The sequence below is a fragment of the Barbatula barbatula genome (assembly GCF_947034865.1).
Source record: "Barbatula barbatula genome assembly, chromosome: 2".
NCBI lineage: Eukaryota > Metazoa > Chordata > Actinopteri > Cypriniformes > Nemacheilidae > Barbatula > Barbatula barbatula.
Genome location: NC_136767.1, coordinates 1,262,794 through 1,281,718, shown reverse-complemented (window position 1 = coordinate 1,281,718; position 18,925 = coordinate 1,262,794). Strand labels below are relative to the sequence as shown.

Sequence of the window (18,925 nt, the reverse complement as noted above, 5' to 3'; positions counted from 1 at the left end):
CCCGAGTTTACGAGCAGCTTTTTTGTTTATAATTTGTTCTCCTATTTATATTATCATACGTAGATACATATCTTAAATACACCAGTTGTGTTTTTATTTGGCTGCTTTTAAACGAAACATTTCAAAGTAAAATCAAGTTTACAAACTGCTTGACGCAAACTTGAGTTCTTCTCAAGGCTCTTATTCTGAAGTTCCTGTGGCTGGGTCACGTGATCCAAACATCACCGCGAATCGTTTGATTTCATGCTTCAGAAACACAGCTAGAGCTCACTTTAAACGTTTAGAAACCCGCCGCATAATATAAGACATTTGACACGAGAAGTTTCGTCTATTTATTTTGCCAGATGTTGCTAAAATGACTCCAAAAATCTAACGGACATGTTTCACCAGACGGTTGAGTCTTATCGGTCGCTATGGAAACTGGGCTAACAAAAGTTGACCCGTCGTCATAAACCAGTGAGCGTGCAGTTAGCTTTAGATGGAAAGCTATCACTTGATAAAATATCCCTTTAATTATTATGTATTAAGTTATTTTAATCCTAACGTAGAAGTACCATTAAATGTGTTCATACTTTCTTGAGACTTTTATGTGCTCGTCTTCTTAAATGATAAGATGTCCGGACGTCAAGATTGAAGAGAATAAGATGAAAAAAGGAGGTCAAACGCGCAAAGGATCACCACCAGGAGGACTTAAATTGTCGAAGAGCGTCCGGGGCAAAGCTGCGTCTCCCAACGCCATCTCATGGCCGGAGACTGAGGATGGAGATCTTAAGGGTAATGCCAGTGATGATGATATTAAGTGACTTATTATTTAACATATCTTAAAGTCGCCCAACACACATGCATTTACTCAAATATTTGCTTATAGACAAAAAACGCAAGGGAACAAGATACATCACTGAAGATCTGATCAAGAAATTGACCACATGTGAAGATTTGGCACTTGTGCGGACTCTTGATCTGTCCACATCGTTGAGTAATGCCAAACAGTTTAGGGTAAGATTGTGCAGTTTCTGTTAAAACTGTAAATGCAAACTCCGTATCGTTTAATTAATACGTTATTAATACTGATGCCTGTTCTTTTATGTTTTTTCAGTATATTGAAAACTTGGACAAGTGTGAGCATCTGCAGGTTCTCAACCTCAGTAACAACTCAATCGAGAAAATCGAGAAACTTGAGAAACTGAGCAAGTTGCGGGAACTCCACCTTTCCAATAATGCAATACAGTAAGATATGGTGGAGTCAATGTACTTTAAAGCTGTTCAAAAAATACTATTTTACTCGTATTAGTGCTGTAAATGAAAACGATTTTATGTAACCGCAGAAGAATCAAAGGTCTGGAGCGCATGTCAAGTCTCCAGATTCTGAATTTGGCCTTCAACGACATTGAACATCTACCGATATGGCTGGCAAAGATGCTCAGATCCCTTCAGACCATAAATCTACAGAGAAACAAGATATTCTCGGTGGGTCCTGTTTCTTCGTGATTTGTGGCAAAAAAGGACCAAATATTGAGAAATTATGTTTCAGAAGGACAGCAGCGATTTGCTTTATCCAGCTACTAGTCACGACAAAGTGTCCACGTGTCACATCCTAAACTGTGTTTTTTGTGATCTAGCTCAATGAGATGGCTAAACTGAAGCCACTGAAGAATCTGACGAGTCTCACTTTAGCAGAGAACCCCGTTGCCGGCCTGCCCCACTACCACCTCTTCATAATCTTCCATCTGAGGTCACTGGAGATACTGGACGGACAGCCAATCAGTCCACAGGAAAGAGAGGAGGCACATCAGCGCTTTAACATGGGTACAACAATGCCTTCTACACATTTGTACATGCACAGTTGTCCTATGTAGCCTTATAATCTGAAGCTCTCCTCACAGAGGAGGTTGAGCGTCTGGAGAAAGAGCTTGACTTGAGATCCGAGGAGATTTCCAGGTTGCAGAGAAAGCAGACGGCAGCACTTGCAGAACTGGAAGGGCAGGAAAGAGCAAATCAAAGCCTGAGGCAGGAGAACAAGGAGCAACGGCGTAGCCACGAGGAGCTCAGGAGGGAGCTGGACACTAAATCTGAACTGGTGGGTGATGTAGTCTTCAATGGGCTGAAATGAGTTAATAAAAGAGCCGTTCCTCCTGTCACGTGCATGATTTTTCATCTTCCATGGAACATTTAAGGAGACATTTTTGATAAATGTCAGTCACTCATATTCTGATTAAAATCATCAATTATGTTTCAAAGAAAGAACTCAAATTGTTTTATGATTTTAACTAAATTTGACATTTTATGAAAAGTTCGAAAGAAAGATATTTTAGAGTTGGTTGCGAACTTTGATTCACTTAGTAAATTGTGATATTATGATAAATAGTCCAGACCATTTTCTTCTGAAGTAAATCTTAACTTTCTGATATTTTAATTTCTGTGTATTTTCCAAGTCTCTGAACTTGCACACTGAAAGTACCCCACAGTGTGTGTCCAGTTCCCCCACCTCCCCTTCCTCTCTATTTAGTTTCCTGTTCATGTCTCTCTTCTTCCTCCACACTTGTATAGTATGAGCTGCCGTAAAGGTACTTTGCAAGTCTTTTTGTTCCCTTATTCATCAGAAACTCAACGTCGTTCACTTTTTTTTACCCTGTGTTGAACTGAACTTGAGTTCTTTACTGAAGCAGGGGTAGCATTAGACTTTCTGAAATTTAAACAGCAGATCACAACACTCTACTGACATCAATAATTATTGTTATGCTGACACCTGCTGGTGGAGATGTAGTATCACACAATAGCACACATTTAACCATGACATATTTTATAAAAACAAACTTTTAGCTTATATAACACATACAGTAGGTGCTATAATTCCTAAATTCCTATGGTGAGAACAACTATCCGAAGTCCACATGCATTAAACATGTGGACTTAAAGGGACAGTTCACCTAAAATACAAATGCTTTCATTATTTACTCACCCTCGAGTTGTTTATATAAATGTCGTTGTTGTGATGAACACAGAGAAAGTTATTTGGAAGAACCAAACAGTTCTCGGCAAAAATGATAATGGTATGCTTTCCTACATTCTTTGAAATATCTTCTTTTGTGTTCAACAGAACAAAGATTTTTCTGCATTTTATCCAGCAACGTTGGGCGAGAACTGTTTGGTTACAAGCCTTCTTCCAAATAACTTTCTCTGTGTTCTTAAAAAAACAAATAAGTTTATAAAGATTTGCAACAGCTCGAGGTTGAGTAAATGAAGACAGAGATTTATGTTTTTGGGTGACCTGTCCCTTTAAACGTCTAAAGTATCTTCTCTCAGTTTAGCTCACTGAAATCTTTCATGCTCTTTATTCTTGTGTAAACTGTCTGCTTGTCTCTCTCCACCTCTTCTCTTCATTCCCACTTCAATCTCAGCCTCCACTTTCCGGTCCTCTGCTGGATTCTCTGTGTCAGGTATCGGTCCAATCTGTTACCCATAACCCACTGCTCAGTGTATGATGTCCACGTGATGTTTTCTGTGATTTCAGGTGCACGTTATGTTGTCCTGTGCTAGACTGTCATGTTGATGGTATGGCTCTGCCATGATCTATAGCATGTTCTGGTTCTGCATGTACGATTATTTATAAGTGTATATTGTCTCAACAGTTTTGTGTCCAACTCACTTAAATCTCGTTTTGAGCTGAGGGGTTTGTGACTTTATTGTGAAGCGTGGTTTCTAATGATCTGTTTCTCACTGAACAGCTAAAGCATAGGACGGTGGAGTTGACCCGGGCCTGTCAGAAACACTATGAGCTGGAGCAGGAACTGGCCTTTCATAAAATAGATGCCAAGTTTGAACCTCTTCCGTTTTCTCCAGACCCTGTAAGTTTTATTGGTGTTATTTATTTGGATGCATAATTGAGCTGGGTTGAATACTCCTGGTTCTTCGTGTTGATCAGGAGGTGGAGATGGAGAACTTTTCTAGTGAGAGTCCTTACATTGGAAAGGCTCGACAGATACGAAACGTCACATTGGTTTCAGAAAAAAAGAGAACAGGAGTCCTGAAGCAGGACCTGACTGAAACAGACAACCCAGCATCTGATGATATGTTCAGACATGCTCAGCTTAAAGGTACAAATGTTCAAGGGCAATATGTCCTCATACAGTCCAAAAATCGTCATCTATATGTTTGCGCTTTTCCTAACATATGCATTGCTTTTAGCCGAGGAGCGACTGCAGCAATTACATAAAGAAATTGAGGAGAAAGAACAGCAACTCCTCAGAGCCAGTGAGGAGCTCCAACAGCTGGAGGAGACGCTTTCACAAAGACGGGTGAGATGTTGTCCTTTTAAACATATTCTTTTAACTGAATATCAATTGACAATCGGGAATTAATTTGTCTTTGATTTAACATAATCTGACTATAAGATTAAGGTGCCATTTGGTTCTTTTGCACACAGATCTGTGAAGCGGAGAAGGATCAGGTCAGACAGGAGCTTCAGAGGAGAATACAGAGACTGGGGGTACTGAGAGAAGAGATGAAGACGCTGGAGAAACAGCTGGACAGACAGAGCACGGAGAAGATTCAAGCGCAGGGTGAAATGGAGCAGATGCAGAGTATTCTGGACAGCCTGGATCCCAGTGACCCCAGATATGTCAGTGTACACATCATCACACTATTTGAACTATATCGCAATAAAGACACAGGGATTGTACAACTTTGCATTTACATACTTTTGGTGTTATCAAGGTATGGGGTGTCACTCTCAATATACCGATGTATCGATAATAATTACTGGGATATTAAAAACCATGAATATCCATAATGAAGTAAAACTACACATTAGATATGGTAAAATATTTAGCACCATTAAAAGTTTTTATTTAAGAGCCACAATGGTTCAAAAACTTCTCTCCTCCTTTGTATACTCACATTTTAGGTGTGATTCATAAAAAAGAGAAAACACAAAATTAGCGATGAATTTGACTAGTGTGTGACGCATTATTATTATTCATGCATATTGTATTAATATCATTATTGTGAATTATTTAGGCTATAATAATTTGTGTAGTCACAGTCTGATATTCTGAGAGCCTAATTTACACATTTACTGGAGGTATATTATGTCCTGGGAATTAAACTGAAGGTGATATAGAGGCAAAAATTACTGCTTATGTAACTAAATAAAAGAATAGATTATTTTGCAGTAGCAATAACATACAGTACTTAAAGGAGCAATGTGGAGCCATTACGACGAATTCCATGTAAGGTGACCCGCGATGTATGTACTGTAGAAAGAAATAACTCCTTCTCAGATAATAAAAACATAACGCTTCATTATGTGAGGTCTTTATACACCTTTGAAGACCGAGTTATGTATATTGTATTGCATTTCTGTAGATCCTTCTAAATATTTGGTTGTGTGAAAATATAGTCAAAAAGGATGGGAGGATGTTACTTGCAGGGGAAAAAAGACGTTTTCAACAGCTGTTACTTTTAATACTCAAGCGTGAACAATCACACTTCAGTTTGTGCTTATAGTACAATATCATTCATAGGGCAACACACACGTTTTATATTTCTGTTTTTCAGATTTGAGTTGATTTATTATACACCTCTAGAAAACATTGAAGGCCGACTTAAATTTGACTTTTATCAGCATTCTTACATGTATTGCAGATTGTATTCCATTCAAGTGTTTGTTGAATTCCAACAAAAGCACTGTTGAGCGACAAAAAGTCACCGAACAGAAAGACCAAGAACATGCCAAGCACACAAAAGCATGAACATCAGATTCCAGAGCTGTTTAACAAGTGTATTTATTTCTCATTTCATTCATTTTATTTGTTTAGCATGCAGACAGTATTTTGCAAAATGAGTCTCAATCGCTGATGTGCTGTGTCTCCTCCCTAACAACAAAGTCGACTATTATAAGATGATGTTCCCTACACAGTTCATCATTTCTATCCCTTGACGCTCAGGATTAGAGACCACTGACTGCAATGCATGTGAAATAACCTCCCTGTCTCTTTAAGAAACAAGGGAGCACTTGTGTCCTCGGGGAAGCGTGTTGTTGCTGTGGGCGGAGCCAAAGAGGCTCCTCACTCCCTGCTGGCCCCAGGCTCCAGACACTGATTGGCTGAGAGGGAAAGTTTCCTGTGTTGGTTCAAAGAGTGGAAAGAGTGCAGAAGAGGAGGAGGAGGGGCGGGATGTCCAAAGGAGGGGGCGACTTTACTGATAGTTGTACACTGAAGACAAAAGCTTTAATGTTTAGAGAGCTGACTTTAAAGAGACAGCAAATGCTCTTTATCTGCACGAAGATTCCCCGGTACACCTCCCGGGGCAGCGACAGAGCCAAACTGGACATTTAGAGATGTAGAGAAAGCAGAGAGATGGCAGCCGCACCGTTATAGTAAGTACCCCACAGGGGCAAAGGAGGGGCTCGTGGTCGCCTGCTGTCAGACCGTTACGGTTTAAGGACTTGAAGTTGTTTGTAGACATGATTATTTCTCACTATACATTTTTATCAAGTTTATCATTGCAGTATGGTGTGTTTCAGGACTTTTAGTGCTTTTCACTTTTTTGTTTTGTTTTTTGTATGTCATGAATTACATATTTTACATGCTTGTGTTATGTTTGAAAGCAGTTTGCATAAATGCTCGGCATTCTTTAACCCACTTTCAACAAAACACTAGATAAGTTCCTAAGAGTGTACAAACGAGTATTCGCTATGTGACCAATGTATTATGCGTAAATAATGTTAATTGAAAGCAATAAAAGTGCAGGGAGGGACCGGGAAGTGAAGGGGTGGAGAAAGTGCAGAATGCAGAAGTCCACGACTGTTTTATTCACACTGTAAAAACTGTATATGTTGAATAAACCCTATTTTTATTGAATGTAATTTATATACATGTTTCCAGGATATTGTTAGGTCAGCATTTTTTTCAGTGTAGATCAGATTTGCATAGCTTTTATTTGGACAAAGAGCTTTAAACTTGTATTTGTAAAAGTTTTGGGTGAAAATTAAAAGCCAGCCTATGCAGCGACAGGTCACCTAAAAATACAAATTCTGTCATCATTTACGCTCTTCCTGTATTAAACACAAAAGAAGATATTTTTTAAATGTCCCTGTAATTTTGTGTCCATAACATGGAAGTCAATGGGATGCAATGTTGTTTGGTCTCCAGCATTCTTCGAAATGTCTTCTTTTGTATTCTACAAAAGGTTTGGTCATACAGGTTTGGAATGGGGTGAGGATGAGTAAATGGTGAAAGAATGATCATTTTTAGTCTCTTTAACATCCTGTTTCAAAATGATGTAGAATGTTTTGTAAAAATGATTCTGCACATCAGAAGAATCCTCAGCTCTTTCTCTCTCTCTGTTTCTACATCCTCAGGCCCATGTGAAGGCTCGGCTGTCCAGGACAACACAGCTGCTGGCCATCATGAGCAGAAAACATCAGGAGCTGGAGAGCAGGCTGGATGATATGATCACACGCATCCACAAGGAAACGCTGGAAATCAAAGAACTGGAGCAACAACTTACTGATGGTGAGAAACTTTGAAGAACATGTCAAGCTATTATTGCCCGAATTGAGTAAAGAATCAGATTGGGGATTTCTAATTTACAGAATTTATGATGGATGATAAAATTGTACCTTTATATTGCAATAGGCGATGCCACAGAGGAATTAGTCATTTAAAACTTTTAATAATAATTTCTTTAAATAAAACTTGTAATGATGAAAGATATTAAATGCACCTTCAGAGTCAATGAGAATCTTAGGAAGAACTTTCGAACCTACTGATGTTGAACATCTTCCATTCCTCAGGTCAGATCGCTGCAAATGAAGCTCTTAAGCGTGACCTGGAGGGCATCATCGCTGGTCTCCAGGAGTATCTGCAGGGGGTGAAAGACCAAGCACGAAGAGCCCAGTCTGAATGCAGAAGTCTACTGAGGGAGAATGAAGCTCTACAGCTCCACCTACATGAGAAGGATCTGCGATGCACGCAGCTGGAGATAGAAGCTCGCAGTGCAGAGAACAACCAGGAGGTGGGAATCGGTTACTGTCATTATAATCATTTAGCAACATGTTGGTTCTCCGAGGTGAAACTGAGTGTTGTGGGTTGTTTGGTTGTAGGAGTTAATGCGTCAGCAGCAGGAATTGGAGGATCTGAGGAAGGAGAATGAGGAGCTCCGGGAGGCTCAGGGGCAGGTTAGTGAATATGAGACGGAGCTGGAGAAACAGCTACAGGAGAGAGATGCACAAGCCACCCAACTGATGCAGGAGCTGGATAGACTGCGTCGACTCAGTCAGGTAGGAAATCCTTTTTATGAATGGCAGATGCTTTTGCCCAAAGTGACCTACAGTGCATTCAAGGTATACATTTTTATCTGAATTTATACAGAATATTTTTGGGTTGTTTGCATTTCCAGATGGAGCACTCTGCACTACAAGCGGAGCTCCAGAAGGAGCGGCAGGCTAAAGAGAACGCTTTAACACAGATGCAGATGGCAACCGACAGAGAACTGGAGAACACAGAGTTACTTCAACAGGTCAACACCCTTCAGGTGTGTTCCTACAGATCAGATTTTATAACAACATAAAGAGTGTGCTCTGTGCTGATTGTCTTCCTTATTTTACATTTCACTGCCATTCTGGATGACGTGAAGTTTAGGTTTCTGGCGCCTGGGAACCCGCTTTACTTAAAGGTCCAATGTGTAATTTCTTTGAGGATCTATTGACAGAAATGCAATAAAGTATACATATCTCTTCAGAGTCTTCAGAGGTGTATAAAGACCTTACATAATGAAGTGTTAAGTTATTATTAGCTATTTCTATCTACATACATCGCGGGTCCCCTTACATGGAATGTTGTTTCTTAAGTAGCCCTAAACGGACAAACTGTTCTACAGAGCGCTTTAGTAAATACGTTATCTCCTTCGGCAAAAAAGCGACATCTTAGCCCTGTGTCACTTCGAAAGGGGGGGGGGGGGGCGAGCCTTTGGCTGCAATTCGCAACCTCGCCGCTAGATGTTGCAAAATTTCTAGTTCCTAAGAGTCTAGTTGTTGCTCACACGGAGAAATGATGCAACCTACGTCAAAAACATTTGAACTTTATTTACATCATTATTACCTGCATCATCATTAATGTTGATGTACTGGATGAGAATTTGTCAGCCTCCAGTGAAAATCCCAAATCCCCTGTACAATTCATTCACAGGAGGAGAAAGACTCTCTGAAGGATAAGGTAGACACTCTTCATGATGAATTTGAGCAGGTCAGGGACAACCTGCTGTGTCCGGTGCGTGTGTGTGAACATCTCGAGGAGTTAAAGAAAAGCATAGATGCGGGACAAGCGGAAATAAGGTACAATGAATCAGCAGGCTAAAAAAAGGGTTTGTCTTGCTAGCTACAGGTCCATCGAGCTGATAGTGAAATTAGTTTGTTTTCCATCTAAACGCATTAGATTTCAAGATCTTGGAGAAGCCGTGAACAAGAGTCTCATGGAGCTGCAACAGGAGGTTCATCGGGTGGTATCAGCAGCCCAGAGAGATAGAGATGAAGCCCAACAGAGTCAGGACACACTCGCTGGAGAGATGAAGGCCCTCAGAGAGAGACTCCAGAGGTACCAGGAGAGATATCAGATGGAACGGAATCAGGTGAGAGACCTGTTGTTTCTAATGCTAGCATTCTTTAATAGCAGGCCTGAGTTGAATGTGATTCTTATCTCCCTGTTATGATTTCAGCAGGTGGAGGAGAGGCGGGGTGAGGAGGCGGAGCTCCAAAGACTAAATGAGGACCTAAAAGACGCCCATGAGCAGCAGTACTTGATGCTGAAGCGTCTAGAGGATACAGAAATTGAAAGGGACCGTCTGCTGGCTGAACTGGAGGAGCAAGAGAAAGATGTGCACGTGAGACAGAGACTTCAAATACATTTTAGACATTTAGATTCACAGTCATTCCACAATTTATATTATTTTGACAGTGCAGTGAATCAATATTTACTCACCCTTAGGTTATTCCATCACAAAATGTGAATTTATAAATGAGTTTGATAGCTGTGGTGACATGCTGTTGTCGTTGTGGGTTGATAAAGGATAAATGCTGACAGAATTGTATTTACCTGGTGTGGGATTTTCTTTTACAGATGAAGGTCGAGGAAAGTCGGACTCAAGAGCAGTTGGAGTCTTTAAGTCTTGAGTTGCAGAAGCTTAAGAGATCATTCTCCACGGCTGACAGGATGGCTGCTGAACAACTCAACGCTGCCAAAGACAAACTTCACTCTCTCCACAGCACTATAGAGAAGATACATCTGAAGAGAACAGCAGTAAGACGCAGTCATGTGTAGTATCAGTGTCTAAAATATTGACATAGTCTAATGCCCCGTTCACAATACAAGCAACCGTTTCACTGCAACTCGCCAGGGGTTAGCCTGTTAGGTCGCTAGTGGGTGTTCCCACTACTGGTGACGCTCACTGCAGGAGCTGAGAGGAGAAGAATCATGTCAGCTTCCATCTTCACTTCTATTGGCTGTCGCTCCCAAAGTTACTCCTCATTTGCATAAAGTAAACATTTCTAAACATTGTCACGTTGCTAGACAAAAGATGCTACTGTTCGTGTCGCAGGAAGTCGCCATCTCTCCGTTGAAATAGATTGGATCATGTCACTTGTAATGTGAACGGGGCATTAGAAGATAAAGATGGCATGTGTGTGTCTAATTGGATATGAAATGACCTGACTATAGTTAAACACGTCCAAAGAATTTAATTTGAGAAGATTTTTGAAGCTCCTCCTAGATAAAATGTCCGCAGTAAAACTAAATTGTGTTTAGAATGCAGAGGAGTTGGAAAACACCAAACGTCAAGCTGCTCAAGCCATTCAGGACTTGACCAATGCTGAAGCTGAGATCCAGGTTTTTCAAAAGCTTCTGAGAGAAAAGGTAATGATACTGTAAATTCTCAGACTTTCCCGTTCTCTGCTACTATATATTCACGTCTATCTTGTTTGTAGCTTCATGAGACCGATGGGAGCCACCACAGTGTCTCAGACTTTCAACAGCAAGAACTGGACAGATTAAACCAAACCCTGAAAAAACAACAAGCCCAGACCAAACGCCTCAGAGATCAGCTAGCTCAAGCCAATGAAGGTTGGTTTGCATCGTTTTCATTATAATAGCCTTATACAGTACATCATAGCCATGAATACAAGATGTATTGTGATCTGTTTAGCAAACAATGAAAATCTTCAAGAGCTGCTGGAGGAGATTGGAGCTCTGAGGGAAACTCTACTGCAGCAGAATAACTTCCTGTCAAGTTTAGGAGATCCCAGCCCGAACGCTGGGTATTGGTACTATGTACCGTCAAATCAAAATGTAAGACATTATATTTCTCATGTCAAATGTGTTCTTCAACTTCATCCGGTTTTATATAAGATGGCGCACATTTTTCATCTTCAGGCTCCAAGTCTGGGATCTCAGGGCACACAAGACTCGGGGCTGGGCTCTGCGCACCCTCAATCTCCAGACAAAGGTCGACGGCCCAGAGCACACAGTGACCAAAGACCACCTGTTAATGGAGGATACTGGGTCCATTCTTCACATCCACTCACTCATGCCAGAAGAGGCAGGGGTTTATTTGCATATTCTTTCTCTCACGATGAAGATCGTGTCACACAAAGCTTTATCTTTATTTTTATGTTATGACTCCACAGATGCTCAGATGTTCAGAGACAGCGGAAGAGACAGTGATGTGGAAGGTCTGTCTCCTCTCGCCGGCACCGCTGGATTCACTCCTGTTCCTCCAGCTGGCTCAGTTGTGTACGATCACCCTGTGCCTGGCCTTCCCATTGGCTCCAGTACAGTTCTGTATGGGCCACCCCCTGACGGAGCCAGGCTGGTGTATGGTCCCCCTCTCGGCGGTCTTACTGTTCCTTTGGTGCCCAATGGAACACTGCACTGTAATGTGCCCGGACATCAGGACTTGGTGAGTTGCTTTTTATCATTTAATTATATTACAACATAATCACATATTGTATTAGAAATGGTCACTGTGTTTATGTTAAATTTAATAACTATATTAAAGAGAAAGGGGCAAAAAATGTCAGTAAAGATGATTGTTTGGATTGGTGCAGGAGCGAGATCTGAAGAACGCGGAGCGCAGGTTGAAAGATGAACGTGCTGATAGAGTTCACGTTGAGAAAGAGCATTTGGCTCTACGGGAGAAAACAGTTGATCTGCAGCAGGAAGTAAAGCGTCTGAGCAGGGCCATCCACACGCTAAAGCACCACAGGTCAGTGCAACTCCAGTCACGCATTATTCTATATAAACTAGTAGAAACACACCATGCAATTCAGTTCGGTTAATAATAAATTTATTCTCACTGCAAATTGTCTTTCAATTGTTTGGTTCATTAGGGGCAGGCTGAAGAGCTCCGTATCTCACACGGAGGATGAGCAATGTGTGTCGGGAGAGGTGGCGTGTGTGGAGAAGACCCTTCTGAAGCGCAGAGCGGAGCTCAGAGAGGCAGACAGACTTCTGCTTGAGGCCGAGACTGAGCTCAGAGACACCAAAGACAAAGTCTGACTTCGTTATGTACATAACATGTATACTTAAGCTTGCTATTGCTAATGATCTCATCCATGTGTGCGTTTGTAGACTAAAGAAAAGATGCAGAGTTATAATGAGGCCAGGAAACGGGTGGAAGAGACAGATCGAGAGCTGGTAGAGATGGAACAGAGAGCTCGAGACAGCGCCACACAGCTGGTGCAAAGTAAACAACAGCTCAGGTAACACTGAAGTTTTTTTGCTCAGGCTGAAAACTGTAATGTAACCTAAATGTTTTACTGCAGAAATCTTCAGGAGGAAGTTCTGGAGCTGCAGAAACGGAAACAGGAACAAGAACACGCACTACATGAGGTGCAGGAGATAATCTCCTGTCACGACGCAAATTTTCAAGAAGTCAACAGAAAGCTGGAAAGAGCGACTGACAGGTGCTCCAGCGCTTCTTTTCATTTAAATACTGATAAGTGTGAAATGATGAACTTGTTTATTGAAACGTCTGTGTGTTTTGTTTCTTATAGACTGGAGACTGTTCAGAATGAGCTGAAAGAGACACAGAACCTTGAAGCAAAACTTCTGCAGAGCTGCACAGAGGTGGAAAACAACCTAACACAACGGCGAACACGACTGAATGAGATCAGCGACCAGGTAACACAGTTATAAAAGTGCTTAATGCACAAACATCCTTTAGAACAAACTTTCAATCCTCTGCTGAAAAAAACTTTTTGTTGAAACTAAGCTTTTAAACAATAGTGAAAACGACTACCAGAAGTTCATTTTCAAGATCATGTTAATGTGTTCGAGTGTCTCAGAAGCTGTTTTTGTGGGTTACAGGTGGAGTTGCAGCAGAAAGAGCTGTCGTTGCTGGAAAGGAAGCTGCAACAATGGAAACAGGAAGAGGAGGTGCTAAGAATTAGTGTGGAGAAGCACAGGCAGGGCCTGTTAGATGTGCTCAGACAGGGAGAGGAGGACGTCCACAGCTTACATCAGCGCATTCAGGTCAGTATTGAATCACACTCAACCTAAAACATAAGTGAAGAGGGTCAATACTTATTGAGAAAATATAAGAGAAGTGTGTCCACACTTAATAAAAGTCCAAACTGTATGGGTAGGAGCTACGTGTAGATGTACAGACTCTGGCCGTACAGAAGGGAGAGCTGGACTCTCAGCTGTCCGAGAGGAAGAGCAGACTGGCTCAGTATAAGACAGATCAGCAGGAAGAAGAAGAAGCCCTGCATACCTTTAGATCAGCTGTCGACAAACACAAAGCAGGTAAAATACAATCTTAAAGGATAGCTCTACATTTACATTTACATTTATATTTATTTGGCAGACGCTTTTATCCAAAGCGACTTACAAGTAGTTTTTTACAGTGGCACATTACTGCAGAGCAATCAGGGGTAAGGTGCCTTGCTCAAGGGCACTTCAGTCATGACCTGCTGGGTCTACTGAGATTCGAACCAGCAACCTTCTGATCACAAGCCCAACGCTATAATTTTACAATCTTAATTAAATTATTATTTTATTGTATAATAATTTTATTAAATAAACAATTTGTTGAACGCGTCGTCTATTTTTGACGCATTTAAAGAAACGTATGTGACATTTACATCTAGCTGTTGAGCATGGTATCGCGGGCAAGTTTAACCATGTAATAGTTCTTCTCTGTTTATGTTGCTTTGTGTAAATAATAATCTACAAGCACTCTTTTGTTTGCGTATGTGTACCGGAAGTTAAGGGCAGTCCACGAACACATGCGCGCAGCAGAGTTATTATACTTTTGGTTTTATTAATATTTTAAATAAAAAAAAAAGTTTTTGTGTTCATTTTAGTTAAGGTTTTAGCAATTTTGGAATTTGCTTTTTGGTAATATTATAATGTATTGGTTTATTTTTATAATGTCGCTATATAAGATTGATTCATTTTTTATTGTAGTTTTTGTTTATTACTATAATTTTACTGCTTTAAACCTACTTCAGTTAATTTTTGAGGCAAAATTTTAAAACATTTTAGGTCAACATTAATCTTAGTAAACTAAAATAACCTTGATGCGCCGTAACGTTTGTTTATGTTTTTGCTTTGAATTGTAATAATGAATAAGAAAATGACAAAGCACGTAACAAAATTGCTACAATAATTAAAATTAAAAGCATTTCAAGATGAAGATGAAGCATTTCATAATATTTATAAAACAACAACAAACAAACAAAAAAACATGTCCAATACTTGTCCAAGTATTTTCAATAAACGTAGATCACACTAACCATTATCATTTAACAAGCACATAGAAACATTTTATGATGTTTACCTTGTATGATGTTACATTGTATAATGTGTAATGTTTGTAGAGCTGAAGCATGTGTTGGAAATGGTCCATTTGGAGACATCAGAATTAGAGGGTGTGAAGATCCAGCACAACCAGAAGTTGGACCAGCTTGAGAAGAGCCAGGAAACTCTACTACAGGTCAGTTCTGTAGAAGGTCTGTACTTATGTTTCATGTGCAAAATGATGCCATGCACATTAACATGTGAGTGTATGCTGCTCAGGTGCGCGTGGAGCTCCAGTGTGTCCAGGAGGAGTTGCAGGAGCAGAACGGAGAAGCCGAGAGACAGAGGACACTGCTGGAGAAAGAGAGAGAGGAGCTTCACGCACTCCAACAAAAAAACCTAGATCTACAACGGCAAACAGACACAGCAGTCCAAGAGCGTAGCAGCCTGCAGGAACAGTGCAAAAACCTGGAAGCCAGACGTATGCATGCTCAGAGGTAACAGAGCTTTAACAGATCGGGATTGCTAATCGGATGTTTTTGTTTTGTCTGAAATGAGTTCTCTTGTCAGGTGTCTGGAGGCTTCAGAGAAGGCGGCAAGGACCGCAGAGACAGAGCTGCTCAGAAGACAGACAGAGCTTGACAGACGTCAACAGGACCAGAAACATGCCCACGAGCTCCAGCAGGAGATCAACGGAGACGCCGCAGCCAAGCTTGAAGGTCTGTGCTGTTCAACATCATCACATGACAACAGCTCGTATGGTGCGTGTTTATGAACACCGTTATAATATCAACTGCTTGTTCAAACCCACAGAGGAGGTGAACAGACTGAAGAAACAGCTTGTGGAATCTCAGACTCAGTTAGACGAGATCAGACAGGTGAGTTTTATGCACATCTCTACAGTTTTAGTGTTTATTGTCCTACAACACAAAAACTTACTTTTTCAGGAGGTAAAGACAGCAAAGAAGCAGCAAGACGATTTTGTGAAGCAGCAGATCGATCAAAAATCTGAACTGGAGGAGAAGCTCAGGAGGAGACAACAGAAGCTGGACAAACTGGGACAGCAGCTGCAGGAGCTGACAGTACGAGTGGCTGAGAAACAGACACAGCTTGAAAAGCAAGACAAGGTGACAGAAGAAGTAAAAATAACAGATCTCTTTAATATCTCAGTTGTCTCCTAGTGATTTTACCCATTTGTGGGGGGGTTTTAGGCGCTGTGGTAAAATCACTGTAATGCGCAGTTTCACATCGATTCATCTAAATAAGAGTAATGAATGATATTTGTGTCCCGTGTACAGCTGATCAAAGTTCAGCAGCAGGAGAGAAGTGATCTGGAGCAGCTGCACAGATTGAAGCAGCAGACGCTGCAGTCGCAGCTGCAGGCAGCAGAGGGAGCTCTCGCTCTGAGGCTGGAGCAGGTGCAGCAGGTCATAGCTGCAGCCTCAGAAATGCAGGTGGATAAATATTTCATTTAGTCATTTTCAAACATGCAAGCACAGTGATAAGACGGTAATTTGTTGTAACATGGTAATGAATAATTACCTAGTAGGTGTTCTCCAAGGAATACCATGGTACTAGAATATACCAAAACATTGAAATAACGTACTGTGATTCCCCTTTGGTACTTTTCTTTCGAGCAAAACAAATAACAAAAGCAGGCAACTCCTAAATGTTGTGTTACACCAATCCAATAATAGCAGACTAAAAGTATAACACATTTTTATTAGGAATTCTCTGTTTGGCTTTTACTGTAAAGCTACGTTATAGCCTATAAAAGCTCTAAACCAGCAAACTGACTTCATTTCAGGACCGTGCACAGCTCCAAAGGGAACTGCTGATTGTGGAAAAAGGCGCTCAAGAAAACGATAAACAAGCCAGGACGCTGCAAGAACAGCTCAGCACATTTTCCCAAGAGACGCCCGGCCTTAAAGACACGGTACAAACAGGAAACAGCAGAGATTGTAGATAAAGATTTTAGATAATGATAGATCTTATTATTCCAGTCGTACCTGTTTGGTAGATTTTAGAGAGACTTGTGATATGTGGTGATGGGCTAGATTAGCAAATGTCGTCTCTCAGCTGCAGGAAGACAGCATTGGACTGGGTGACATTAGGGACACAGTGCCCTCCGTGAGGTCACGGGTGGAAGCAGAGGTGGACAGCGAGCTCGAGTCGCCTTCCAGCATCTCCTCAGATACAGACAGTCTGCAGGAGAACCATCTTTGTGTTACGCTCGCTGGGAGGAAACCAGGCTACAGCACTAAGGTACTGTTGCATGATTTTGTTTTTATAAATATCCAAATCCAAAAAAAAGATCTGTTATTATTCAATTAAGTCATTCACATTGATGGTGATGTAATTGTGCTGCAAACAGGATGAGCAGTGGCGTGGCGATGCACTCAGGGAGAGACTGAGACAGCAAGAAGACCATTTAAAAGTACACTAATAATAAATGATTACACATTTTTTATTGAATATATTTCTAGAAATATATAACATATATTTGGGTGAACTACTCTATTGAATGATCTGTACTTTAAGATGTTTTTTGCCCTCCAACAATATCCAGGTCCAGCTTCGCAGACGCATGTTCTCACAGCAGGAAGCTCTGAGTCAACGGCGACTACAGGCCGAAGGCAGCATTCAGGGTTTGCGCAGACATGTCGACAAGTTAGACCAGCTCCTGTGCAACTCTACCAAAGACTCCTCATAGGCCCCACTCGAGGGATCAGGAGGACATCTTTAGCAAAAATGCAATCGTTAGTAAAAAGGTTCCTCAGGACTGCATATACTGTGCAGTAACCTCAACACATGTCAAGAAGGAAGTTCGAATTCATTTTCCTTATTTCTGTCAGATTGTGAAACCAGGCGGTTATAGAGACGTTCAGATCTGGACGGATGAGCCCCTTCATCTAAACCAGACAAAGAACACGAACACAGAAAACAAAGAAACGCCTGTGACAGATTTACCATGGACTGATTAGATTCTTGATCACAGCAGTCTCAGTCGTCTTTAAACCAAACAAAAACCGGTTGCCATCAGCACTTTACATATACAAATGAGGAAACTGAAACTTGAGGTCAAAACTAGTACCTCAGTTTAGGTTTTCTGCTGTTTTAGATATGTGAAGCCGTTTACAGATTTGAAAGCAGTTATTTTACACTTAAACTGTGATTTGCCTTTTTTATACTTACATTTTTTATACTTACATTAATCAATTGCGTTTTGCAAGCCAAGAAAAACGTTTTCGAATTCACGCGGAGACCATTCAGCGGGAGACATCTAGTATCGCGAGAGCGCTTGGACACTTCAGCGTTTGGAGTCGCTCTCGCGATACCTCGCTGTCATGCACGCACGTTTTGGTCTGCGCTGCCGCTCTTCTCATCGTGAGGTAATTCGCACGTTTGGCTGACGATTTAAATGTGACAAGGTTCCTTACATATTTATATTGACTATCAAACAGGATCTTGTATTCATGATATGCAAAGTATTTATTACAGCGCTTCTCTTCGTGTGTAGTTTGTGTCAGATCAAATACAACCGAGTGTGCAATATACAGCTAAGTTACAAACCTTTTCATGTTGTCTAGATTCAAAGCCTTATTTGGTCATTGTTGCTGATATACAGAGTAGTTAATTATATATGTGGACAAAACACTTTCTACAGTATTGTCTTTATTAACATAATTATAAACAAATCTCACTTACAGAAGACATACTTGAGTTCAAGAGCAGGTTAACGTTAACTTTTTGCAGTGTAAAGATGTCCTTAAGACATGAAAAAGCAATACAGTAGGAGCGAAATAAAATGATTTTTTTGTTTACAAAACCACGTCTAAAATCTACTATAACACACGAGTAGAAAATTATATTTGGAGTGTCATTTTGCCTTTTAACCTGTTCAACCCACCTGTGCATCTATGAATAACAACTGCTGGTTGTGTCATCAGCCCATTTTTGTTGTTTCTCAATGGGACACTCCCCCAAACATAAACATTCACCCTCATGTCCTTTAAATCTGTTTTTGACTTTCTGCTGTGGAACACGAGATTAGATATTTTGAGAAATGTCTCATTGGCTTTGTGATTGTTTTGTGTGTTCTGCAGAATAAAGTCAAACTGGTTTGGAATGAC

The 18,925-nt window shown here is 40.8% G+C and overlaps 1 protein-coding gene across 1 annotated transcript; it reads left to right on the top strand.

Moving 5' to 3' along the window:
• The first annotated feature begins 209 nt into the window (after nucleotides 1–209).
• On the top strand, nucleotides 210–18,454 carry cntrl (centriolin). Its single transcript, XM_079451199.1, has 40 exons — nucleotides 210–774; nucleotides 869–996; nucleotides 1,097–1,227; nucleotides 1,326–1,467; nucleotides 1,620–1,806; nucleotides 1,884–2,077; nucleotides 3,726–3,845; nucleotides 3,923–4,094; nucleotides 4,186–4,295; nucleotides 4,424–4,618; nucleotides 7,361–7,514; nucleotides 7,796–8,016; nucleotides 8,105–8,281; nucleotides 8,401–8,535; nucleotides 9,189–9,334; nucleotides 9,435–9,627; nucleotides 9,715–9,879; nucleotides 10,116–10,295; nucleotides 10,800–10,907; nucleotides 10,979–11,114; nucleotides 11,197–11,339; nucleotides 11,424–11,589; nucleotides 11,678–11,949; nucleotides 12,098–12,255; nucleotides 12,380–12,542; nucleotides 12,621–12,751; nucleotides 12,815–12,955; nucleotides 13,046–13,172; nucleotides 13,359–13,523; nucleotides 13,637–13,796; nucleotides 14,873–14,988; nucleotides 15,072–15,289; nucleotides 15,363–15,511; nucleotides 15,606–15,670; nucleotides 15,740–15,919; nucleotides 16,091–16,246; nucleotides 16,600–16,728; nucleotides 16,872–17,057; nucleotides 17,167–17,229; nucleotides 17,362–18,454. Exons 1-40 carry the CDS (start codon nucleotides 606–608, stop codon nucleotides 17,503–17,505), a joined length of 6,195 nt encoding a protein of 2,064 aa, XP_079307325.1. The 5' UTR covers nucleotides 210–605; the 3' UTR covers nucleotides 17,506–18,454.
• Nucleotides 18,455–18,925: the final 471 nt, after the last annotated feature.

Excerpts from the sequence above, each read along its gene's own strand:
- cntrl (XM_079451199.1), top strand. The coding sequence starts at position 606 with ATGATAAGATGTCCGGACGTCAAGATTGAAGAGAATAAGATGAAAAAA. Across the intron at positions 8,017-8,104 it reads GTGCAGAGAACAACCAGGAG|GAGTTAATGCGTCAGCAGCA; the intron begins GTGGGAATCGGT and ends GTTTGGTTGTAG. Across the intron at positions 9,628-9,714 it reads ATCAGATGGAACGGAATCAG|CAGGTGGAGGAGAGGCGGGG; the intron begins GTGAGAGACCTG and ends TTATGATTTCAG.